At 41.3% G+C, this 27,355-nt stretch overlaps 1 protein-coding gene across 1 annotated transcript in view; it reads right to left on the bottom strand.

Moving 5' to 3' along the window:
* The window catches only part of LOC138296505 (CD109 antigen-like), a 775,136-nt gene that overhangs the window by 113,816 nt on the left and 633,965 nt on the right, over positions 1-27,355 (bottom strand). Inside the window, exon 27 of the mRNA XM_069235676.1 lies at positions 21,248-21,438. Within this exon, the coding sequence (XP_069091777.1) occupies positions 21,248-21,438 (191 nt within the window). The remainder of the gene's footprint in view (positions 1-21,247; positions 21,439-27,355) is intronic.

Raw genomic sequence — 27,355 nt, 5'->3', positions numbered from 1 at the left:
CTGCTGCTGGTTCTAGAAGGGCCCCACAGGTCCAGAAAAAGAGGGTCCTCCGCCTCTAAAGGTTGTCCGTCAGGGCCTCAGTGGCCCTGATCTGACTCTTCCCCATGTTCCAACTCTTCTTCATTATCCATTTCCCCCTTGAGGTTGGCCTCCGCCCAGTCCCTCAAAGCTTCCTTTAATTCTTCTTGGCTCTTCCCTTGTGAGCCAGCCACTTTGCCTGGCAGACCTCCTTGATCTATGCCACCATGTAGGTGTCCAGATCAGCCAGCTTAAACTCTACCTCAGGTAGGGACTCAGATATGTCAACAAAGTAGTGGAAATAGAAAGAGAGATCTATGAGGAACAGAAATAAGTCAGCCACCCCCAGCTACCTCACTGTCCTTTCTGGTGACACCTTAGGAAAAACACTTTGTCTATGTGAAGTCATGGCACGCAGTTAGTTACCATGCAATGCTGTGCAATGCAAGTCCTATTCCACTGCTTGAATGCCAAATGTTGGAAGCGGCCCATTCTTGGTAGCTGTGGAGGTGCCCCAGCCAGGCAGAACCTACCACTCCCATCAGGGGTGAGTGATCACACTCACTGTATCACCTGTGCTGACCCTTGGGTAGCTTGGCACTGAGCAGTCAGGCTTACTGAGGTACTGGGTTTTTCAGAACCGGTACTGATCCGGTAACCCAGCGGTGCCAGGGTACACCCAAAGACCTCGGGTACTTTCCTGATTCAGACCACAGAAACTCAGAGTCTTCTAGGTGAAGTCAAAGATCGAATTTATTGGCTGCAGCCAAGTAACAAGCGTCCTAGAAGTACAACAGCATGGTTTGTATGTTCTCAGGAGACTGTTCTCCAATGCAAAGTCAGGTTTCCTTATATACAGTTTTTTAAGCTTCAGGCAAACATTCTTGACATTTTGGTTGGTCATTCACATGTTTTCACTACAAAGGAAAAAACAGTGTCATGATGAAACCTCATATTTCATGTTATCCAACCCATAATAAATTACCCGGCAAGGCCTAGTATTTTACATCAGATAAGTGTGGACCCCCAATAAAAACGGGCACCTCCCCCTCGTAAAGTAAGAAGAAGAAAAGAGAAGGTGCAGGTGTGAGCAAGATTAGGCAGGGTGTGTGAGCGATAATAAGGGGTTTATGGCATGGTGTGCCTTGATGCTATCTGATTCGGCCACTGGGAGAGGGACTGACCAAACAGGTTTGGCCTGAGGCAATGGTTCCAGTTTGCCCAGGTCAGAGAAAAGTCAATCAAGGTGTACGTGTCCTTGGAATCAAATCTGACTGTATTATAAGCCTATGTGAGGGCAACTTTTAAAATGGCTGCCGTGTATAAAATGGGAGCCACGAGTGCAGGACGAAAATGGCGATTTCGAGGTGAAAACGCTGCTGGAATTGAGCGAAAATGCTCATGCTTAGTGTACTAGTCATTATCGGTCTTTTGATACTAAAATCGTACTGCTGTGGCAAAGTAAATTACATGGGTCCAGAATTTTTAGAACCACAAACCCTCCTTTTGCCCTGTTGGAAAATGGGTTATTGGTAGGGCAGGTAGGTACCTACACCTAGCAACAAGCCACCAACCTCCACATAGGTACAGTTGGGTCTCAGTAAATTAATCCCAGCTCAACCCTTGGTAGCTTGGCATCGAGCGTCAAGGCTTAACTTAGGAGACAAAGTGTAAAGCATTCAAATATCAAAAAACAGTAATTAAATAAAACACAGGAAACAGTTTAAAAATCCAAAACCAATTTATAAAAATAGCTTATATTTTTATCTTTAAAATGACACAAAAACGATTAAAATCGGTTCAGGGGAACCGGAGATATGAATTTTTAAAGTATTATTATTTTCTAGCGCTTAGCCACCAACCTCCACATAGGTACAGTTGGGTCTCAGTAAATTAATCCCAGCTCAACCCTTGGTAGCTTGGCATCGAGCGTCAAGGCTTAACTTAGGAGACAAAGTGTAAAGCATTCAAATATCAAAAAACAGTAATTAAATAAAACACAGGAAACAGTTTAAAAATCCAAAACCAATTTATAAAAATAGCTTATATTTTTATCTTTAAAATGACACAAAAACGATTAAAATCGGTTCAGGGGAACCGGAGATATGAATTTTTAAAGTATTATTATTTTCTAGCGCTTAGAAACAAAAAGCGCCAATAGGGTCATCTGGTTGCACCTCGACCGGGGCAAAGTCAAACTTTCAGGCCGACCGCGATGGAGCCCTGCTCGGCTACAGGTCGCGGGAGGCCTCGGTTAAAAAGTTACCTTCTGACTTAGTCTTTATTTTGAAGTTTTTCTTCACCGGGACGAACCTGCCAGTTGAATCCGACCTCCTGGAGCCCTTGTCCGGATACGTGATGTGGGTTTCCTCGCTGGAGACTTTTACCTTCGGACTTAGTCGTTTTTTCGAGATGAAAATCCTTCGACCGGGGTAAACCTGGATCTTGATCCGACGTCCATGGAGCCCTTCTCGGATACGATGGCTGGGAGGTCCCGGTCAACTTTTTACGTTCGGACTTAGTCTCTTTTTTGGATGTTTTTCTTTACCGGGACGAACCACGAAGTCAGGCCGGGTCGCGGTTGAGGCAAGCCGGCTAGAATTTCCGCGGCGGGTCAGTCCCTCTCTGGAGCTTTTTTCCAAAAATTCTCAAATCTTTTCCAAACTTCTGGGGCTTCACCCAGATGTTCTTTTAAGGTTCTTTTGGGGTCCACAGCTCAACCCAAGGGTCCAGAAGTTCTGTGATGGTCCTTGGGGGGTGCGGACTTCAACTCCCAGAATGCACCTGGCGCAAACTCCTTTTTGGCCACTGGACAGTGGTCAGCTGATCGCTTTCTTCAGGAGTTGGTGCAGGGGACTCTGGTTTAGCAATTTTTCACCTGTAGCAAACAGGGAGTCCCTCCTTGAACCAGTTGAAGCCAGGCAAAGTCCTTCTTGTGGTGAAGCCCAAGTGTGCAGCTGGTGCAGTCCTTCTGAGTGCAGGGTCCAGGTGCAGGCCAGGGGTCCAGCAGGGCAGTCCTTCTTCTTCTTTAGTTCCTTTCTTGTTGAATTCTGGAGGGGATCTGAGGCGTGGGTGCAGGTCTGCCAGTTTTATCCTTGCTCCTGGGTGAAAAGCAGGGGGGCCCTGGTTCTCCAATCAGGGACAGGGTTGTCCCCCTGTGATGACCACTTCCTGGGAAGTGTGGCAAAAATCCATCCCAGAAGGCAACAGTCTCTAAAAATCCAACATGGATGAATCTGATTTTTGGAGGTTACATCTGGCTGAGCCCACCCACTGGTGTGGCTAAAAATCATAAACACACCCCTCTCCTGCCCTCTCCTAATCTAATCAAGGGGGCACCGAATTGTCTGGGGTTGCAGGATGTGGGGGTGTTGCTGGGTGCTGCAAATGTCCTTCTCTGCCTTTGAAGACCAGTTTGGCAGCCCTCCCCCTTCCTGCCTCACCATCTGCTGAGGGGAGATTCTCTCCCCCAAGCACATTCCTTTGTGTGAAGTCAGGCCACTTCACACCTAATCAAGGTAGCCTGGCAGAAGCTGCTGCAGGCTGGCCAATCAGAGCACAACAGCAAAAACAATGCAGAGCTGAAATTGGCAACTTTTTAGGTAAAGTCTAAACTTTTTACCTGAACTAGTTATATTAAATCCAACAACTGGAAGTTGTGGGATTTATTACACCAATCAATTTGATACCAAATTCTTGGTATGTAACATTTATGGAGACTTTAAAATTTAAAATAAAGTCTGCCCATTCTAGCCTATGAAGGCCATTTACTTCAATGAGGGAAAAACGAATTTGGCTGTTTTTACCTCACCAGGGCTTATAAATCTATTTTTATAAAGTCCCTGCTTATAGTTACATGGCACCCAGCCCTAGGGGCACATAGGGCACACCTTAGGGGTGACTTATATGTAAAAATAAGGTAGTTTAAGACTTTGGAAGTACCTTTAATTCCAAAGTCGAATTTGCATATAACTTTAAAGGCCTGCCTTTAAAATGACACTGGGCACCTCAGCAGTGCACCTAGGTGTGCACCACCTATGCTGTGGTCCCTAAACCTACATGCCCTACCATATACTAGGGACTTATAGGTAGGTTGACTTAGCCAATTATAATTAGCCTAATTTGCATATCCATTTTATACAGAGCACAGGCCCTGGGACTGGTTAGCAGTACCCAGGGCACCATCAAAGTCAGGAAAACACCAGCAAAAAGAGGAAAATGGGGGCAAACAGTTATGGGGCCTCTGCAATCAGCCCTGTTTTCTCACATGCCCTTACATAGGCAATAAACCTATTCTCATGCTAATCTGAGTCCAGGTCTATGTTTATAAGGCCATGGAGATGTTGCTGGAGCAAAATTCTAGTACTTGGTAACTCTCTCTGGACAGGTCTCCTCGAACATGAAGTAGCACAAAAGGCCACATATGGCAGGACAAAATAAGGAATACCTCTATCTGCAGTAGGTGGCATAAGATCACACACCCAACAATTAGTGATGTTCACTACTAACTAGTGTTGATGCAGACGCTGTACAAAAGAATTGCTTACGAATTCTGATCTTCTAACCTGCTCATGTTCAGGAAAAGGGTGAAAAGAGTGCAAAGAAACAATAGTAGGAAAAGACATAGGTTGGGAAGTGGGTGCAGAAGTCAATTAAGTAGAGAAAAACAATCCCACCCATAAATGACAACGTCATGTTTAAAAGACACTAGAAAACACGTTATTAAGAACATATAGACAACGGGAGAAAGTAGTGACCACTATTACAAATGAAATAATAATTTTTCACAACCCTAACCAAAGAGCAAATCCTAAAATTATCTAGTAACATTTTTAGGGCTCCTCTGCATTTCAGTAATTTTTGTATGTTCAGGTGGAACAGTGGTGACTCTCATCAATGCTCTAAGGTGAAAAGGGGGTACTCTTTCCACAGAAAATGGACTTTATTCTGCTTTTACTAAACAGAATAGTACTTTAAAACAATGCCAGCAAAACAATCAGTCTCCTAACACCTAGTCTATACAATCACACGGAAACCTCTTGTGAAACCAACTATGCCCAATGTCCGTTCAAAAAGCATCTCTGGCAGGCTTGTATTGTCCATCAAATTTTCTTTTGTTGTTTTCTTTCGCATGGGCCTCTCAGTTCAGGCCTCTTTGTGAGAAAAGTACTGCTTAGTTGGAGTGCCCTCCTGGCAAACACCCACAGCTCACTCGAAAGTCTCAATGTCTTAAAGCAATGCACCAGTGTCTCTCCTCTGTGGCAGACACTACAAACAATGTGCTCTTCATTGATCAAGGGCACAAATCATCTCGTGCAGACCCAAGCACCATTAATTGGGAAATAGCTCAAGCTCAGCAGCACTTTCAGACTCCAACACTCATTATTTAGTGTCAGAGGACGCTCAAGCTGCTCTTTCATGGGCACCACAATATAGTGCCTTTTTCCAAACTTGAAATCTCCGGTGCACTGCCCTTCTTCCGTTGGAGCAAAGTAAAGGGGGTGTGTGGCCAAAACTCAGGCCAAGGGGCTCAAGGGATTGCACACTGTCAGAGGTTACCAGCACATGACAGGTAGAGAAATGAAACCTCAAAACAGCTCTGCCATCAACAACAGGAATCCTTCTCTTTAGCTCTTTTACACTGAAACTTTGGTTTTGTGATGTCCAACACCGTCTGATGGAGCAAGTACGATACCATGCGCTGGCGATCGCTGTCCAGCTTTGCTACTTTCTGGGTTCTGAGACTGTAGGGCCAAGACGTCCGTCTTTCATCTGTAGCTGTCACTGATGGGAATTAGGCTTAAATCAATGTCCTGCAGGTTATTATGACTTGATACCCGCAGAATCTAGTGACGTAGGAAATGTGCCACAGTTGTTAGTTTCCTTCAATTTAGTACAAAAACAGTTCATGGTTTTTAACAAGGGGACTGCAAGCAGGTGGTCTGCAATCTTCAAAGGAGTAGCCATACACCATGGGCATAAAATACAAAGACAAAGGCAGAAGGGCAAAACAGGGTCTCTAGCATCTTTAATTGGGTTCTCTCCATTATTCTCTGCCATCTATAGCTACATGAGAATTCTATCTGAATGGATTTCCTCACACAGTGGCATTGTCTAATGGGGTAAACACATATTTTCCTCAATGATTAAGTCTAGGTGTTCCTCCTTACCTTAGAACATCTCAATAGAGAAATCACATGATACCGATTATCAGGGACATATAGAAACCTTCCTTTAAAAACTGTGCATCAGGTGCACTATGCAATACACAGGCTAATAGTCAAATGTGCAAACAAAAAGACAAGAACTAGAGGGTCCTGATATTTGCATGATTAGGACACATCTGATCCCACCAAAAATTAAAGTAGCAGGAACAGAAGGGAACCGAAAACCAAATTAAAATAGACATTGAAAATTCGTCATGTTCAAAAAGGTAAACATAAGATATCTCCTATTGAAATGGAAAACTTGTCTTACTATAATATTGAGTCAGTTAACCAGTCTATCGCTACCCTGACAGTCAGGCTGGAAAACATTGAAGCAGGCCTAAGGCAAATTCTTGAAAACCAGTCTGGTCATACCAAAGGGAATTATACATAACATGGGGGTCCCTGGTACATCACTGCAGTATGGAAATGTGAACCTGAACAATACATCAATAATAATAAAAGGGCTGACTGGTGAAAGGAATTCGAAAAGAGAAATGGGACTAGGACATAGCTAAAATCTCAATAACTAAGCATGATGCGACATTGGTCAGGAGAAGTAACAAAAGAAAAAATCTATAGGAAGAACAAAAAAAAATATTTGGGTGATAGTCAGGCATGTGACACAACACCGAGAGTACGGGTGATACACAAAGGCCAAAGTTACACAAATTTTAACTCTACCGTTGGTGACTACACCATATACGGTACTCCTAGCTAATGTTTCAGTTCCTTCTTCAGGAAAAAATGAAAACCTGGTTTTCTTTTAAGGAACAAAAGCCATATGCTACTTAGGAAACAGAACATCATTAACTAATGTAATATAGAAATTAGGCCACCTTGAGTCACAGATCTATAATTTCATCCTTAGGTCCAATCAAGGCTACATAAATGTAGGGCTGCCTGTTCCTTTAAGGGAAGGGGCAGTAACGTGACTAACTGCAGGTCACACACTTTGATCCTGTATATCTCTTTTTATTTTCCTTCAATACCATTATAGCCAAATAGACATGCACTGGTGAAGTGTTGTCTTTTATGTTCACAGCATGAAATATCATTATCTGTGGAATTTAGTAACCAGAACAAGTTCAACCAACTGTTGCGTAGCGATGGGCATCGTCATGACCATCCCCTCACAACACAGGGGAGCTTGTAATAGTATCAAAAGCAGCAACAAACATGCAAAAAACAAATAAAAAATAATAAAAACGCACAAAACATCAAGCCATCATATATACTTGCTGTGTATCAAGCACAAAAAGCATAGACAAAACAATAGCATGTGTGAATAAGCGGTGACACACAACACCATGTCATGTACTTTATGCACTGTAAACCTGCAGCCCAAAACCCAATATTTGGGCCTGTTTAATTTGTCAGGTTTAAAATCCTTACCCTCCTTTTGACAGTAGATCACCAGGCAATGGAAATCTGCTGTCAAATATAACTTTACTGTTTCTCTTCTAACATACAGGACCAGCAAGAACAATTCGTGATAGGACCAAATACACGAAAATAAATTTCCATTACTTAACTGTTACCCTCTTGTCAGTTACTTCGCAACATCAAGCCACCTTAGTTTTACCTTTCTAAAAGTAAAAATTGTTACACTGACACTCCATATTAATTTGGCACCTACAATTTCCACTGTGAAAAATAAGTCTTAATTGGTAAATCGTTCTCATTAACGCATGTAGCCGTCAAAATTTTAGAAAAGGGCTGCATCTTATTTTCTGTCTAAGACTTAATGCAACACTTCGTTTTCTGTCAAATAAAAGCAACTAGCAGGCATCATTTTATTTTTTTAGAGCGGAGACACAAATGTATCAGTTCTGCAGAGCATTTAACATGATGTTGGGACTTTCGAAGAAACCCCTTTTTTTTTAATATTTTCCCTTTGGAATTAAGTTCTTTAATTGTATTGATGTTCTTCTGGAGAAACCAGAAATCCCACTTTTAGAGGCCCGTAGGGTCATTCTGCATTTCACAGAGACAAGGCCCTAATTTAAAAGGTCACAAGTGTCAACATGACAGCCTCCTCCATTGTTTATGGGAAAACTAAAGATAGCATCTCAGCAGCCTGACTTGAGCCAGCCTCTGTAGCTCTCCTAGCTTCTGCCACTCTGAATCTGTCAAAGACAGTAGGCCTTCCTATTTTCCTTCTAACCTGCAATAATTCACTCTATTTAAAAAAAAAATGTTTTCCTTTTTAGGCGCTAAAAAAAATTATCTCTATTTCCAGATTATTAAACTACATTTACTGTGAATAATTCACAAACCTTAATAACACACATACCAGTTGTTAGAATAAATGCTTGTTGCAATCCCATGCAATGGTACATATTTCATCAACCTCGAATGAATGAACGTCTCAGTAGGCCCAGCTGAAGTTAGAACCTTCAACCTTGATATTAAAACAAGCCTTTGTACTGGCACATTGACTCATTGAATCATAAGAAGGCACAACCTGCAAATATATATCAAACCTAAATGTATGCATTTACTGAAGCCTGAGACACTTTAAAAAGTACTCTGAATGAAAGAAAATGCAGTTTAAACAGTGCTTTTGCCCAAAATCGACTTTGATATTTTAGGCATTAAAAAAATCAATATCCTACAATTTTCTTGCATAATATGCATTACCAGAATGTCTATTACACAATCCATGAGTCAGCCATTGAAAATATTAACTTTATACTTTATAGAAATGAGCTTGTTTGCTCCTGCGCCAAGGGAAAATTGCACATACAAATGTCATTTTAGTGGTGCAACATAACTTAAATTAAATTTTAATGTTAGGAGGTCATAGTATAGGTATTAAGCTTTATAAATATTAAAAAACGATTTTGAAAGGCACTTACTTTTTAAATAATTTTTCCATAATTAATAATTTTCTTTTTAAAAAAAAATAAAAATCCAATTATTCTTTTTTTTGTGATAATTCCACATATAAAAGCAAGCTGCATCCCTTGCCTATTATTTGGGATACATTAACTCACAAGCCTAAGCGCATAAGCCTAACTTGAAATGCGTCACATTTTTGCGCCACTTTCATTTAAAAGGAAGGTTATGCAAAATTCCACCCATGTTTAACTGGGAAAGTGCTGGCTGAATTGAACATTCCTATCAAATATACTGCAGCTGAAAAGTTTGCCTGTGAACATCTAATACAATGCATCTAAGAAAAATGCTGTAAATGTATTTATTTTTTTGCAAAAATAGATAATTTCTTTTTTTTTTTTTGGGGCCCTATTTATATCTATTGAATGTGTTTTCTAATTTATTAAGCATTTAACGGCAGTTTTGTATATGTGCACAATTGCTCATTCTATAAATTAAAGAGCAACATATAGCTATGTTAGCACATCACATGGTTAATTTCTGGATTTTTTTAAAGTTTCTACTTAATATTAATTAACCAACATTTTACTTAAACTGTAAACATCAAGAAGACCCACAAACACACATTGAGCTCATTTCAGATATAAACAGAAAACACTTAGTACACACAATACAGCGCGCTTTAGCCATTTTTCATAAATAGCGCCGTCGCAATTTACTTACAGAACCGTTTGCAGATCCTAGTTGTAAGTCATATTTACAAGAAAAAAAGAAAACTTTTCTCAATTATTTCCAAGAATAGCGGACCCATACTTTATTAAACGTGATGGGGCCTACTCCGTGCTTCACATATAGTTCATAGGTTGGAGCTCCAATCGGAGGAACCGGACATGAGTCCTCCAACCGGGAGTCCCTTTTACAACCAAGACAAAACAAATTTCCAAGTCTGCTAAGACCAGGCATCTTCGCTCACTAGTCTAGCTTAAAACTTCAAAGGATTATCGTTTACGATAGTCTCGTGAATACACGAGTCCTTCGGCTTTGGTACTTGCAAGTTCCAAATCAAAGTGATCCCGAAGGGATACCAAACCAAATGTCCAACTAAGGACCAAACCAAGTGTCCAACTAAGGACTGGGAGACGCTCCACTTATACTTAACTGAAAATATCGATGACGTCACCAGAAGACTCGTCTTATCGTTTCGCTCTACCAAACATCAAGGGTCCAAATCAGGGCGATAGCCAGGGCAGCAGTCCTTCGTAGCCGTTGGGAAGCGGGGAACCTCGCAGCAAAGACTTTCGGACCACGTCGACATGCAGGGGTCGATGAAGTGGCGGCCTTCCTCCAGAATTTTCACACGAAGCTCCCCACGGACCTCAGGCTTGGACCGGTACCGCTGGTATCGCCCCATGTTGGGCGCCAACTGAGGTACTGGGTTTTTCAGAACCGGTACTGATCCGGTAACCCAGCGGTGCCAGGGTACACCCAAAGACCTCGGGTACTTTCCTGATTCAGACCACAGAAACTCAGAGTCTTCTAGGTGAAGTCAAAGATCGAATTTATTGGCTACAGCCAAGTAACAAGCGTCCTAGAAGTACAACAGCACGGTTTGTATGTTCTCAGGAGACTGTTCTCCAATGCAAAGTCAGGTTTCCTTATATACAGTTTTTTAAGCTTCAGGCAAACATTCTTGACATTTTGGTTGGTCATTCACATGTTTTCACTACAAAGGAAAAAACAGTGTCATGATGAAACCTCATATTTCATGTCATCCAACCCATAATAAATTACCCGGCAAGGCCTAGTATTTTACATCAGATAAGTGTGGACCCCCAATAAAAACGGGCACCTCCCCCTCGTAAAGTAAGAAGAAGAAAAGAGCAGGTGCAGGTGTGAGCAAGATTAGGCAGGGTGTAATAAGGGTTTTATGGCATGGTGTGCCTTGATGCTATCTGATTCGGCCACTGGGAGAGGGACTGACCAAACAGGTTTGGCCTGAGGCAATGGTTCCAGTTTGCCCAGGTCAGAGAAAAGTCAATCAAGGTGTACGTGTCCTTGGAATCAAATCTGACTGTATTATAAGCCTATGTGAGGGCAACTTTTAAAATGGCTGCCGTGTATAAAATGGGAGCCACGAGTGCAGGACGAAAATGGCGATTTCGAGGTGAAAACGCTGCTGGAATTGAGCGAAAATGCTCATGCTTAGTGTACTAGTCATTATCGGTCTTTTGATACTAAAATCGTACTGCTGTGGCAAAGTAAATTACATGGGTCCAGAATTTTTAGAACCACATTACCACAGAGGCAATGTATAAATCATTGGCACAGCACTTCCACAATAATTACACTGAGTGTCACAAAAGAGACTTCACACATGCGGTATGTAAATAAAGATTGTATTCAACACACATTAATTAACAGAATATGAACATTGTGAACTTCTGGGCATATATCACACTCAGAAATAATGCTAGCAGTATTAGGTCCAAACCCGGGTTAAAATGATATCAGTAGTATGGACACTGGGTAGAAATCCTAAATTACCCCAGCTCCCTTATGCAGTGTGTAATGTTGTCAACCCTAGGCCCACCTTGGAAATTATTACAATGCAATATCACAGTTTAGTGTGCACCCCAGATCACAACGATATCAGAATAGTGTACACACAGATAATGACAACACTTTTAGGCAGCAGCGTGGGCCTTGGCCGCATGGGTAAAACCAATGTCAAACAGTCTTCTATTGGCAAGAAATTCATGTGTAGAGCAACACCGCTGGCCGATGTAATCGCTAACAGGTGGTCCTCAGGCAGTTACTCCAGACACATGCATTGCACAATGAGCGTGCAGTCGGTGTGACACATGAGAGAGATGCAGCACGTTCGATGAAATGGGCCACGTGGTGCCTCGCAAACAGTGAATCCACTCACCACCTACAAGAAGCTATACATGTTTAGGCCCCACTATGCGGGGGCCACCCTCCTTAGATGCTTGCACTGCTCTTAGGCAATCCAGTCTCCAGGCACAGTTCTTAGCTCAACACTCATGCCGCGCTAACAGCTGGGATTCAGCAGTTGATGAGGGCACTGCTCTCCAGGTGTCACAAGTAGTCGGTGTAGGTCCCTTGTGGGAAGACTTTGATGTCCCTGAGATATCCTCAAGAGAACAAAGGGCAAGTCAACAAGCCCTTGGAGAGCACCCTTCAGGGTGCCACACAGCAACAGATAGTCAGGTCAGTCAAGCCAGTATTCAGGAAGGGTGTGCGGTCCCTTCCAATGGCAGTAATCCTCCTTGTGCACAACAGAGTCCTCTGGCAGTGTGCACCGCACGGACCAAGTTCTCCAGTCCCTAGTCAGCACAAGTGTATCTCTGCCCTGCTGAAGTATGGCACCAGTAGTTATACTGTAGTGTGTCTGTGAAGCTGGAGGTGGTTCAGAGGCTCTGCCTTTGAACCTCAGATGTCTCCCGTAAATTTCAGTCTTGTCTGCCATGGGGCAGTGGAATGCAGATCTTAATCTTTAGTGTGGCCATGATCTAGCTCCCAGAGGCCAAGTGTCAAAACCTCTTCCTCCAATTTCTCAAAATAGGCCCTCAAATGGCAGAGGTCTGTCATTCCAGTTGCATGCCCAATGTTCATAGCTGTCACTGGGAAATGCACAGATGTGCTCCCCCAGCCTCCAGTGTGGATTAGAGCCAAGAAGAAAGGCACAGAATGAGTTTTAGAGCAGAGAAATACCCACTTTTCAGAAGTGACATTTTAAGCTAGTAATGACAAAACCACATTTACCATAGGAAGGGGATCTAACATTGCAAATTCAATGATAGAAAACATTATGAGGCTGCTCCACTGCAATCCACTTTTCCAGTTTAGACTGATTTCTATCAGCCCCCCATGTTAGCCTTATGGGAAGAGCAACCTTCATTGGTAGGGAAAACACACATGGGTGATCTTTAATACCTGGGCACATAACACCTCTGCGTATCTGCCCTGCCTTTTACCTAGCACTTGCTTCGCCCCTTCAGGACTTACCCTAGGGGTGCCCGATTGGTAATGGAAAGTCTCCCCAGGGTTGGCTGGGGATTTAGAAAAGCAGACCCGGGTATATGTGCAGTGGTGCTCACACAGCCTGTAACGGCAGGCTGGACACATTTCTAAAACACCGTGGTGCAAGTGAGCACACTCAGGGCTGCAATGGCAGGCTTAGCAAATGTTTAAAAACACCTTTGGTGCAAGTGGGCACACACACTGGTAAGCACCACTTCTAATCTGTAGGAAGGGCACACACACTTTCACACTCACTGTACTTACAGTGGGAAAGTGCCCAGAGCCCTAAGGCCACTAAAAGAGAATCAACAGAACCAATGGGAAAAAGCAGAAAAGTTTGGGAAAACACTACCTCAAGCGTGTCAGGTTCAACAACATTCATTTGCCGAGGTAACAGACATCGCGGACAAGGCAATTTGTGAAGACCACTTAAAACATCATGCTAATAGAGCAACTCTGTCACTTTTATTGAAGGTAAAACCAGAAATAACATGTTCTTATATCAACTCCTTTGTATATCAAGCCTCATTTGCTTACCTTATTCTATCACTTGTGAAAAGAATGAGTGAAACATTGGATACCAAGGAAAATTCCCTAAATTAGCAGTCTTTTAACACAAAGCGCACATTGAATCAATTAGCACTCAGATGTTATTAACTATAAACTGGACTCACAGCTGCCAATCATTCACTGTAATTGCTCTCCTATAATTGATAAGCTGAACCACTTGCAAAATTTTGAGCATCCACTTCATTAACTTTAGTGAAGGAACTCTTCATATCTAATCTTTCACAAATTCTCAGGCAGTATTATTTCCTCCATTTTATCAGAAATAACTTTTTGGTGAAATCTGCAAATTGTGCATCTTACACAGCACTTTTCATGAGAATTACAGTAAATCCATAATTATTTAGTAAATGCATCAGTCTTGCATAATTCTCTAGCCTTTATCATTGCCCACTGTGTTACTAAATATATATCCATGAAAGACAGCCCTACATTTGGTAAGCTGAAAACAGTGTTTAGGTTAACTACCACAAGATAAACATAGAATATACAAATGCAGCAGGTAACATTTAATATGGTCCTATGTTTCCCTTTTTGGGTTCTGCTACATATACTTAAGCAATTTAAACAAACTTACCTGTGAAATAAGAGACTGAAATCTTACTTGTGATTTAAAGACTGCTGATCTAACTTATATGACCTAATGACTCCTGATGCAGAGCATGCAAAGTAAAGGTAACATACTGATCAATGAATGAATAGGGCTGGTCCAAAGCACCTATATATATATATATATATATATATATATATATATATATATATATATATACATACATACATACTCAGATGTATTTTGATTTAAGAAAATGTTTGCTTTCATGAGCCTGGTGAGCCGCAGACCTGGACCTAGGCCAGCCCTAAAACAGCACTTTTTGATGGACAAGCCTATATGTTTGTCAAAATATTAGTAAAAGAAAGGAGTGTGCAGGTACTGGGGATATCCTGCAATAATAGGTATTCCTAAAAGTCTGATTTTGTTTCTTGTGGCCTTACACTTGAGAACTAGGGCTCTGGGAGTTACAGAGGATAGAACATGGAAAATAGGGGTTGAAGCAGTCTTTTTTGGCATCCCCACCCCCATTACCTCACCTCCTCGGATTCCCTCACTACCCCCCAGCAAAAGTGTCCCTCATCACTCTATTGTTCCTCTTTCACATACACGTAATTTGTTTTAAAGTGCAGGTAAAGGCTGACTTTACTAATCTACTCAGCTATCCACATAAAATACTGATGTGTTCTTTGCCGCTTTATGTGAGTTAAAACTGCCACTAGAGATCTCGCTCTAGCAGGAACATTAAACACAAGTTATCTTGACATTTTTATTGCTGCCTCAAAGCTGGAAAGACAAGGAACTATGCAGCAGGTGTTTCAAAATAGAACGTTATTACTCACAGCACCCCTCCTGATGTCAGTCTGACTCCTCTAGTTCAGGGCCCAGTTGCACCCCACCCCCCCACCACCACCCCAAAGCCAGCCCTGGAGTTGGTGATATTTAATTTTATTCTGATAAAAGATACCTCTACTTTTGGCCAAGGTGTTTCCAGCTAAATATTTGTTATGCATACCTAGATCCACATTGCATAATTACTTGTGGTATTTTGAATGGGGTTGTTAATAAAATGGTGGAAATTTAAAGCTGGGCACCCTTTCAGAGGTTTTCGTACAACCATGGACCCAGACATGGTGAGTTGTGTTTTATTACGCAGACCACAGGAAAGACATGTTTTAAAACATTGTTATCTGAAAGGTCAGGCAAGCACAGATTGTACTTTTTGCTTTGGAGTTTGATCAAGTGGCCATATGGGCTGATGTGCAACTAAATGATGCCAAAGTTATAAGCAGCTTTAACCCCTTTAATGCGGGCGTCCGCCACTGGACGACGCCCACACTACCTCCCTGGTGCGGGTCACGACCAGTGGTTATTTATACCCCATAGTGCCTCATTATTTACAATGCATTCTGGATAGTGTAGTTTCTGATTAAAAAACATTTATATAATTTTCCCAATTTTAAATACAGATACTAAGAAATAAAAATAACAATAACAGATACATAAAATAGTGCTTATGAAAAACCCTTAACCATCATAATATAATACTTGTTACGTATGTTCTCCTCTGTTATGCCATTTCATTAAATTTCTAATTTATAACTTAATTTTGTATTTACCACTAATCATTTACTATATTATATTTGACAAAGAAGCTGTGCACAAGTGACACACATTTCCCTATAACATCTATTCCATTTTTCATATATGTATTAAGAGATCGTATCACTCTAGTGTTCCAGCATTTCTAACTAAAACATTCCTATATGTCGTTAATGACCCTGAGAGATTTAATAAATGACTTAATAAATTCTACTCTCTATTCTAGGCAAACATATATCAATTCTCTCCAAGGTGCTGCCTATCATTATTCGACTAGGATGTTGTATACATTTTTCATAGTATTTTGTCAGTGGCCTCCCCACATGAATGTCATTGTTGTCATACATTTACATATTTGTCAGAATCACAAATGTACATGTAATTCTTCGTCCATGTTCAATCCATAAGGCATCTTCGTGCGGAGCTGAATAATACATTTGCTCTCCATTTGCCTAAGCTCCCGAATTCTATCTCCTCCTCTCTCGTTTCTTTTAATTTGTGCTATACCTATAAATCGTAATGATCTCCAATCATTAGTGTGCGAATTCACAAAGTGTTTGCCATTGTGTAGCTCATGTCTTTGTTGGTAATAGCTCTAGTGTGTTCTAAAATCCTTTTCTTCAATGGACAGATTGTGCTGCCAATGTATCTCGATCCACACTCACATTCAAGCATGTAGACTACATATTGGCTATCGCAGGTTATTCTTTGTAAGATATTTATGGTCTTGCCATTGTAATCCATGTAAGTTTTTGTATTTCTACACACCAGCAATTTTGTGACTGTCTATGTAGGCTAGTGTTTTAGAGAAACAGTTTAGCCAATAACAGAGATGGCATCTTGATGGATGACTGCTGCTGACATCACTCTGGTTTCGCAAGCACAGTATGTGCAACAGGGCAAAAGTGGGTTAGCCCAACCCAGAGAGCAGGTGAATGCAGGGGCAAGCACAGAGAGGGTGCTCTCTCGGGAGCTCCCCAATTTAGTTCAGCCCTGAATTCCACTGCCCAAATTGTATTGTGGAGACATCAAAATTATCTATCACAAAACAAACTGGTTTTATAAGGCAGGCACCTGTGTTTTTGGTCCTGGGTTTGGCAGCTATATAAGGAAACATACTAAACCCAAACATTTTTGGAAACTAGACATCCGGGGGAGTCCACAGAGGTGTGACTTATGTGGATTCCCAAAAGTTTTCTTACCCAGAATACCCTGCAAAGCTGAAATGTTGAATAAAAACTGAGTGTCTATACCTAGTGCCTGCGTAAGGAATGGATCACCCCAGGGTGAACATGTAAGTACCAACATTGACCGTTGTGTGATCTATTCCTGTCGCGGGCACTAGGCCTACCCACACAAGTGAGGTACCATTTTTATCGGGAGACTTGGGGGACGCTGGGTGGAAGGAAATTTGTGGCTCTTCTCAGATTCCAGAACTCTCTGTCACCGAAATGTGAGGAAAAAGTGTTTTTTTGGTCACATTTTGAGGTTTGCAAAGGATTCTGGGTAACAGAACCTGATCAGAGCCCCACAAGTCAACCTTACTGGATTCCCCTAGGTGTCTAGTTTTCAAAAAATTGCAGGTTTGGTAGATTTCCCTTGGTGACGGCTGAGCTAGAGGCCAAAATCCACAACTAGGCACCTTGCAAAAAACACATCAGATTTCAATGTAAAAATGTGATGTGTCCATATTGCCTTTCCTGTAGCGAGCATTAGGCCTACCCACGCAAGTGAGGTACCCTTTTTATCAGGAGACTTGGGGGAACACAGAAAAGCACAAGTGTTATTGCCCCTTGTCTTTCTCTACATTTTTTCCTTCCAAATGTAAGACGGTGTGTAAAAAAGACGTCTATTTGAGAAATGGCCTGTAATTCACATGCTAGTATGGGCACCCCGGAATTCAGAGATGGGCAAATAACCACTGCTGCTCAATACCTTAACTTATGCCCATTTTGGAAATACAAAGGTTTTCTTGATACCTATTTTGCACTCTTTATATTTCAGCAAATGAATTGCTGCATACCCGGTATAGAATGAAAACCCATTGCAAGGTGCAGCTCATTTTTTGGCTCTGGGTACCTAGAGATCTTGATGAACCTACAAGCCCTATATATCCCTGCAACCAGAAGAGTCCAGCACATGTAACGGTATATTGCTTTAAAAAATCTGACACAGAGTAAAACGCTGAGAAAAATGGCTGGTTTGTTTCAGCTCAATTTCAATATTTTTTTTCCAGCTGTTATTGTCTGTAGGAAAACCTTGTAGGATCTACACAAATGACCCCTTGCTGAATTCAGAATTTTGTCTACTTTTCAGAAACACTTAGCTTTCCGGGATCCAGTGTTGGTGTCACACCCATTCCTGTCACTAACTGGAAGGAGGATGAAAGCACCAAAAATAGTAAAAATTGAGTATGCCCCAGTAAAATGCCACAATTGTGTTGAAAAATGTGTTTTTCTGATATAACTTTGCCTGTTCCTGTAAGCTGGGAAGATGGTGATTTTAGCACCGCATACCCTTTGTTGATGCCATTTTCAGAGTAAAAACCACAAGCCTTCTTCGGCAGCCCTTTTTTCCAATTTTTTTGAAAAAAAACACCAAATTTTAGGTGTATTTTGGCTAATTTCTTGGTCTCCTCCAGGGGAACCCAGAAACTCTGGGTACCATTAGAATCCCTAGGATGTTAGAAAAAAAAGGATGCAAATGTGGCATGAATAGCTTATGTGGACAAAAAGTTATGAAGGCCTAAGCGCAAACTACCCCAAATAGCCAAAAAAGGGCTCAGCACTGGTGGGTGGGAGTCCCAGCAGCTAAGATGTTAACGATCTCATTAGCCTCATTAAAAAAAAAGAAGACTAAAGTACAGATGTGCTATTTACCTTTTGAGATCCATATAGGTTAGGGCTGCGGTTTCAACTGTCTTTTGTAGTCATTATAAGAGAGATGCTGACATTCTATCAGCATTGGCCGCTTACGTAAGGTGGATGACACTACTATCTTATGAGTCTGGACAGGAATTAAGGAGAGGGCATGGTTGGTTGAATACTGTAGTCATCATCAGTTATTAGCTGCTAGATTAAGATGCTCAGGGTGTTGGGTTGACAATTATGAGTGGCTATAATAGGAACAGTGCGGATGCTGCATACCTTGACTGGTAGAGTCCAATGTTTTGCTGCTTGGACTGAAAGAGAAACTCCTCCTACGCATTCTTTATTGTAAGGCACTGTAATGAAGTGCAATAAAAATAGATTGAGTTCCTGCATCTGCCTGCTAGGAAGTGTCAATTTTTTTCCACAAATTATATGCAAATGGTCAATCTTTTTTTTTTTGTTAATTTTTTTCAACTATCACTTTTAGGCAGCAGCAGTGCTTTTTTTTTTTAATTTTCATGGCATATACTTGCAAAAAAAAAAAAAAACATTATAGCAGCTTTCCAAGTCCAGATGTTGTGGCTTATCCAATGCTTTTTATGTTATTGTGGTAACTGTGCATCACTGGAGAGAGGAGTACAAAGAAGGTGTGACAGAAATAGGAGGGGACAAGTTAGTATAAAGCGGTTGGCAAAAAAAAACAATTTTTGATTTGAGACAAGACACTTTTTGATCGACTTATGAGTGTAGACAGAGGAAGAAGTCAAGTGACATTAACAGATCAACTATCCCCCATGAATTATATCTTGCTATCGCACATATAAAGTAGACAGATATGTCTCAAGTAGACAATGCAGTGCCCATAATTGTAAGGGCAAGATAATCCTTCCTGACATGTTTATGGACTTCTTCATACTGTTTGGCAAGGGACATGAGCTCACAGGTGCAACGAAGGGACCCGGGCCACTTGTTCACTTGGAGTGACAATTGCAACAGTTAACTAGCTATCTGCCCAAGATTGGATCAAAATATTTGATGGATCTCTGCTTTGCTGGTATTATTTTCATTTTCCACTTTGTCAAAGATTAAGGACTCTAATTTGAAGTGGAAATGGTTTCTGGATTCTCACTAACTTGATTATGATAAATACTATGGATGGTTAGGCTTAGTGTTTGAGAATAATCCATATTGATCAAAAGAACAAGATGGAAAGGAGAACCCTAGCCTGACACATGTTAATGCTCTGCTACAGAGGTACTGGTCATATGGGATGTACACTATAATACCCCCATCAGGATATGGTGCAAAGCCCTTTTAAAAATATCCCTATTTAAAAATACCCTTTGAAGGACAGAAGCTCACCATTGCAGAGCATCTATGGTTTGATTCAAATTTGAGTTTGACATTATACTCGCCTATTTTAATGTTGACAGTATTTGTTTGGTACTTTTACTTAATGTCTTAACTCCTTCCAATCACTGATGTATGGTGGCGTTAGGCATTAAATTGGATGGCTCTTTTCATCATGGTCTCCTTTGCAAGCTCTGGCTTAAGATGATGAATGTCAAAGTTTTTTTTTTTGAAATTTACATCAGGGATCATGTACTTCTTTGTGTCTGGAGAGAAAGTCAATGTGCGTCACCAGTATGATATCAGGACTTAAAGTCCAGATTATGTTTCTGTCCTAGAGTAGGAATTGAATGCCCCAAGGTTTCACAACACCTACGCACACTCCTGCACCTCATCTGCCACTAGCATTTACAGTATTAGGCAGGCTAATGCTGATTCTGTAGCTTCCTGTTATGTGTTCAGGGAGGACCAAAAGATAGAAAAATCAGTACATGCCTTTGGGCCAAAGTTACATTCCCAGTCTTTAAAAGGGGTCCAAAGATGCATGCAAATTCGATCCCCTTGCTACTGCTCACATTCGAGTACCTCCTATACCGATATCTAGGCTGATAAATGCTACTCAGTGGCTTCTTAGTTATATGACCAAGTCAGAACTGTCAGGACAGGTTACACTTCCAGTCTCGATCATCAAAGATCGAATATCCCTGTCCACAATACAAGAAAAACAGTTATTGTTGGAATTCTCAGTTTTATCTCAAATGCTGATAATTACTCCTGTCAACATTCCAGACCATATTTTTTGCCCACTTTACAACTCCAGAAACCAGACATTTACAAATCATCCTTTGGGAGCAATTCAGTCAAAAATATCAGACCAGATCCAGTCTACATTGCTTACTCTACAGCACTGACTCCTCCTTCTCCATCATTTATCACTTGTCTCTCATCACTGTGATTCATAGCAGTGGGAGGCCAAAGGTTAGCAAATAGACAAAACTGGAAAGGCCCCCGCTCTAGGTTCTTAAATGAGGAAAACCATTTAAAATTCAAATTGTGAACATCCATGGTCATCTGTTATTTTTAGGTATTACCTATAAAGATTGGTTCAAACTCCACACATCAGTGAATGTAAGATATTGGAGTATAATTTTGTGCATATAAAAGTGTACAATAAAGTGTTCTTTTAAAGGTTTCCTGACCTGAGTAGATGAAAATCCTCCAAGATGATTTCTCTGCTGACTTAGCCATTTCATGATAGGCAAACCCTCAGCAACTCGCTTCTGTCGGGCATGAGAGAGCAAGACATATGCAGCTAGTTCAATGTCTACAGAACTTGGCTGCCACCCATCAGACAGTTTAGAAGATGCTGTTTTCCAGAACCTCAAATCACCTGTAAACAAAAACCACCAATTAGAAAAGTCTTTGTTCTATCAAAGGTTATACATAACAATGCTTACTGCCAATGCGACCCATGCATAAGTGGTGGATATTCAAGTTTTTTTCAAATAGCCTGACTTTACAATAATTCACAAGTTGATTAATATATCTGGCTCCTCAATTATTACCTTTTAAGGAATAAATATAAGGAATGTATGCATTTGGTCTTTATTTTTTACTTTGGACCTAATGTAAGAATTTAATCTTTATTCCTGGACTATTAAATTATTCTGAATATCATATTGGATATGCTGCTCATATATCACCAGATCTTTTTTTTTGGCTACAGACAGCTTTAGGTGTTCATCACAGACCTGTTGTACCCAATGCATCACATATATTTACATTGGGCTTTGGGTCAGGGTTAGAATTGGGTCTCTAGTTGGAAGAGATATGCACCCTGTCCAAGTAGGGATCACAATCCTATCCAGGGTATGTCAGATACACATACTAAAATAATTTGGGCTGACCCTCTAGTAGCTTGGCACAGGCGTAAAATTAGAGGAAATGTTTAAGTATTTGTGCAGAACATAATTGCAGTAACACAGTGAAAGACACAACAAAAATACTCCACACCAGTTCAGAAGAACAGATACCATTTATCTGATTAAATCAAGACCAAAATGACAAAACTCCAATAAGTAGAAGTCGAGATATGAATTTTTAAAAATTAAAAGGGAAAATGGACCAAAATTACAAAACTCTAATGAGTAGAAGTTGAGATATTAATTTTTAAAGAAAAATTGTAAAAACAGTGCTTAGAAGTCACTACTGATCAAAATGTTACTTGAGGTCACTAGAGAACAGTGCAAATTCCAAATCCAGGCCAACTGTGATGGAGGGTAGGCCAGCTATAGAACCCATCCAGTGTCTGCCGAAACAGTACCTTTGATGAAGCAATGCATCGAAAGTGAGGGCACAATGTGATTTCTACCTCACTTGTGCACTGTATTGTTGTTGGGCGGCGTGGAAATGAATGCTGTGTGTCTTTGTTGGGCTGCTCACTTTGTGAATCTAATGTCATTGGGTAGCTGTTGTGTTTCCGCCGATAAGTGATGTGCCAATTTTATTCCACACTCAGGGTGATGCGTAGCTTTTTGTAGGTTTTAGCTACAGAATCTACTTCTGAGACCCAGGACTGGAGGGGGGCACCTCAGGCAATCGTAGGACTCACAGGCGGCATAGTCCATCACCACCAGGAGAGCTACAAGCAGTGTTTGATGTCCCTGAGACTGCAGAAGAACGGGGGGCAAGACAGCAAGCCCTTGGAGATTCTTGGTTCAAGATTGTAGAGAGAAAGTCCAGTACTTCTCACTGTAGGCGAGACACAGGAGGCAGCAGGTCAACAGAGCAAAGCAAGTATCAAAGTGGCAGTCCCTGCAACAGCACAGCAAGCATTATGCCAACACTGCAATGTAGTTGCAGAGTGGCAGCCCATCCTGGCAGCACAGCAGTCCTTCCTCCTGGTAGAGTGGCCTTGGTTCAAGTAGAGATCCACTTTGGTGGGGTTTGGGGTTCAGTATTTATACTTTAGCACCCTAGTTTTGGAAGGTGTGAGAAACCTCCAGGCATTCATTTGAAGTTCACAACGTCCCTTCCCTTCCTTCTCTGGTTTCAGACACTCTACAGGGAGTTTTGCAGACCTTTGTATGGGGAGAGGCATAGCCATTTACAAGTGTGTCAGCTCTTCACTCCCATCTAGCCCAGGAAGTCCCATCAGCCTGGTGATGGGCTGTCAGTACACAAATGTCACACTCAAGCTCCCTTTCTGCGTGACTGTCTAGAGAGAATGCACAAAGTCCAGCTTTCGTCTACCCCAGATGTGTATTCAGAGACAGGCAGAGGCATAGAATGGTTAAATGCCAACTTCTTTAAAATGGAATTTTCAGAATTACAATTTAAAATCCAACACCAAAAGTTGTGATTTTTAATTGTGAGTCTAGAGACACCAGACTCCACATTTCCATCTTTTCCCAATTGGAAGTTACACTTGAAGGCTGCTTCAAGATAACCCCAATGTTAATCTATGGGAGAGATAGGCCTTGCAGTAGTGAAAAACAATTGTAATACTTTTCACTACTAAACTTAATAGTAAATGTCCAACTTTTTAAATACACTGTACCCTGCCCTTAGAGCTTACTAAGGCCTATCTTAGGGGTGACATTTGTAATAAAAAGGAAGGTTTAGGCCTAGGAAGTGGGTGCACTTGCCAGGTTGAAATGGCATGTTAAAACTGCACACAAATGCTCTTGCATGGTAGGCCTGAGACATGTTTCAAAGGATACTGTAATCGGTGGCACAATCAGTGCTGCAGGCCCACTAGTAGCATGTAATTTACGGGCCCTGGGCACATATAGTGCACTCTACTAGTGACTCATCAAATTAAATATGCCAATTGTAGAGAAGCCAATGTTACAATTTTTAGCGGACAGAGCACATGCTCTTTAGCACTGGATAGCCATGGTAAAGTGCCCAGAGTCCTAAAGTCAACGAAAACAGGGCCAGAAAGCATGGAGGAGAAAGGCAAAAGGTTTGGAGAAGACCCTACAGAAAGGGTCATTTCCAACAGTCAGCATCTGGCACATGGCTGGACGCCATTGTTTTCTATCTCATATCTCTGCTCCTGACTCAAAGGCTTTGCCTCCTAATTCTTGTGTTTATACTTCCCAAGAACATTCCAGTAACACATTATTCTGATGGAATGAGTTGTCCTTCCAATGTTGACTTGTGGAGGCTCTTTTTTTTCTCTCTTCCTATTATTTATGCAGCACACAAACAGTAAGAAAGTAAAAACATAACATAAGGAAAATCCCACACCAATGAAGAATAATAGAGTACATTTTAATTTATCATTTGACACCAAACTTAAAAAAATCCAATCAGTAGAACTGAAGTGATTAATTTTTGAAGTTTAAGGTCAAAACTAGTGCCTAAAAGATCAAAATGGCAACCTCAGAGATCTAGCCGGTTAAGACTGGATCAAACTTGAAAAATATGGTCAACTGCAATGGAGCGCTGGTCAGATACAAAGAGGAGATTGAGCCCAACCTTACCTTCAGTCTTAGAAGAAATTCTGAAGATAATGTTCTGAGAAGGTAAAGTTCAGCGGGGCAATGCAGCATGCAGTGTCTGAGGACGCAGCGTCATCAGGGAGCTGTTGGATGAAGCTGGGGTGAAGATTTCTTCATTTGGGCTTAGTTACTTTTTGGAAGTTGAAAACCTCCAGCAGGACAAAGCTGGAGGCTACAGCATATGAGAGTTCCATGAGGCCGGATACCGCTTCAGAGAAAGACCATTTAATGGAATTTGCTGCTGTGAAGAAGAACGTAGCGGGAGCTGCCTTGAAGTCAGTCTGACCGGTAATGCACCTTGGGCAGATAGACAAACGGTCTCCCTTTGGTTTTCAGAGAAGTTTATAGCCACAAATGTTCTAAGTCCCAGTTAGGGGGATAGGACTCACTCAGGCTTGGTCCAGGTGCTGGTTCAAGGTGGTTGGAGCCTTTTCAGTTTCTGTAGCTCTGATCGAAAGGACAGCCCTTGAAGTCATACTTATAGTAACAGCAGGGCAGGCCTCTGAGGGTTCAAGACAGACTTCGGGCAGCAAAGCAGTTCTTCCAGGTACCACAAGGAAGACTTCTGAAGTACACAGTAGGCTACAGCAGCAGGCAGTTATCTTAGAATCCCTCAACAGATTCAGGAAGTGGGCTTGAAAGTACTATTTTTATACCTGGTGCATGCTTTGAAGTAGGAGAAACTTCTACAGAATTCCCTTTAAAGTGCTTGATGTTTCCTGCTCTTCTGCCCTGACTCCAACTTGGCTCCATGAACAATGCAAAGGTGACAAATCCATTGTGTGAAGGCAGAGCACAGCCTATTCAGTTGCAATTGGTGTTGTGTCCAGCTTTCCCTACATCCTGCCAGTTGATGGTGCTAGCACAGGTGTATTGATAAAAATTATTATTGAGTGTTCATGTATTCGGAATAATGGGTTTGTGTAGAAAATAATAATGTAGAAAAATAATGCACGCTTTTGAAAATGTGATTACGATGAGTGGCCGCCAGTGTGCACAAAGTGTACTTATTAATAGTCTAATGCTGTGAAAAGTTGAATATATGTTTGACTAATGTAGTAATATGTCATATTAGGGGTTATGCATTATGTACTTGCTTTATTAATTGTAGGCCTTAACTTAGCGAAGGTCTTGGCCTACTTGCCAGACCTCATGTCAAAGCTGTATTTCCTAACGTTTAATAAATGTCTGTCCTAGAAAGTTAAACTGTGATTTTCCATTGCATTGTTTAAACGTGCTCATAACTGAAAGTTTCTCATGAGAACCGATTGCTAGAAGTTGCTGTTCTTGCTAATGCAACATTTTGAGCCTGATTACAACTTTGGAGGAGGTGTTAATCCGTCCCAAAAGTGACGGTAAAGTGACGGATATACCACCAGCCGTATTACGAGTCCATTATGTCCTATGGAACTCATAATACGGCTGGTGGTATATCCGTCACATTTGGGACGGATTAACACCTCCTCCAAAGTTGTAATCAGGCCCTTTGTGTGTAATGTGTGTGAAACTGACTTCCTTAGCAGGAGAAAAATTGAGATACTGACTGGAGTAGAAGCTGCAAAAATATTGTTACCTGGCAAGCCGGATGATGGGCACATTGCAGGACAACCAATCAACGACATGTGAATAGAGTAATAGTGGAATTCATAGATGTGGATTTTTTGTTTTATTGGACAAAGTGTGAACATACGATTAATTGACCGATGGGGATTTGGGAAAATGTTTTACTGGTTTTGATTTAACAACACTGCACTGAGAGACAGATTTTTGCCCATTTTCTTGCTGGCTGAAACATCAATTTTTTCTTGTGTGTCTTGATAAGAGACGTGCTTAACTTTAATGTTTAAGGACTTTGCGTTTCCTGAACTTTGATGCTGAATACTGATGCCTTGCTGATCGACTTCTGTCCTGAGGACGAAGACTGACTCTGCTTGCTGATCAACATTGAGGGTAGGTATTAGGAATTAGAATATTGATTCTTATGCATATTTGCTTTTCCTTTTGAGGTACCAGCTGCATTGTTTGATAGAGCCATAGTTAGATGCTGTTGGAAAATGGGTTATTGGTAGGGCAGGTAGGTACCTACACCTAGAAACAAGCCACTAACCTCCACATAGGTACAGTTAGGTCTCAGTAAATTAATCCCAGCTCAACCCTTGGTAGCTTGGCAACGAGCGTCAAGGCTTAACTTAGGAGACAAAGTGTAAAGCATTCAAATATCACAAAACAGTAATTAAATAAAACACAGGAAACAGTTTAAAAATCCAAAACCAATTTATAAAAATAGTTTATATTTTTATCTTTAAAATGACACAAAAACGATTAAAATCGGTTCAGGGGAACCGGAGATATGAATTTTTAAAGAATTATTACTTTTCTAGCGCTTAGAAACAAAAAGCGCCAATCGGGTCATCTGGTTGCACCTCGACCGGGGCAAAGTCAAACTTTCAGGCCGACCGCGATGGAGCCCTGCTCGGCTACAGGTCGCGGGAGGCCTCGGTTAAAAAGTTGCCTTCTGACTTAGTCTTTATTTTGAAGTTTTTCTTCACCGGGACGAACCTGCCGGTTGAATCCGACCTCCTGGAGCCCTTGTCCGGATACGCGATGTGGGTTTCCTCGGTGGAGACTTTTACCTTCGGACTTAGTCGTTTTTTCGAGATGAAAATCCTTCGACCGGGGTAAACCTGGATCTTGATCCGACGTCCATGGAGCCCTTCTCGGATACGATGGCTGGGAGGTCCCGGTCAACTTTTTACGTTCGGACTTAGTCTCTTTTTTGGATATTTTTCTTTACCGGGA

The sequence above is a fragment of the Pleurodeles waltl genome, chromosome 5 (genome assembly GCF_031143425.1).
Source record: "Pleurodeles waltl isolate 20211129_DDA chromosome 5, aPleWal1.hap1.20221129, whole genome shotgun sequence".
NCBI classification, from domain to species: Eukaryota; Metazoa; Chordata; class Amphibia; order Caudata; family Salamandridae; genus Pleurodeles; species Pleurodeles waltl.
The sequence above is the reverse complement of the archived record's forward strand: the minus strand, read 5'-3'. Positions and strand labels throughout refer to the sequence as shown.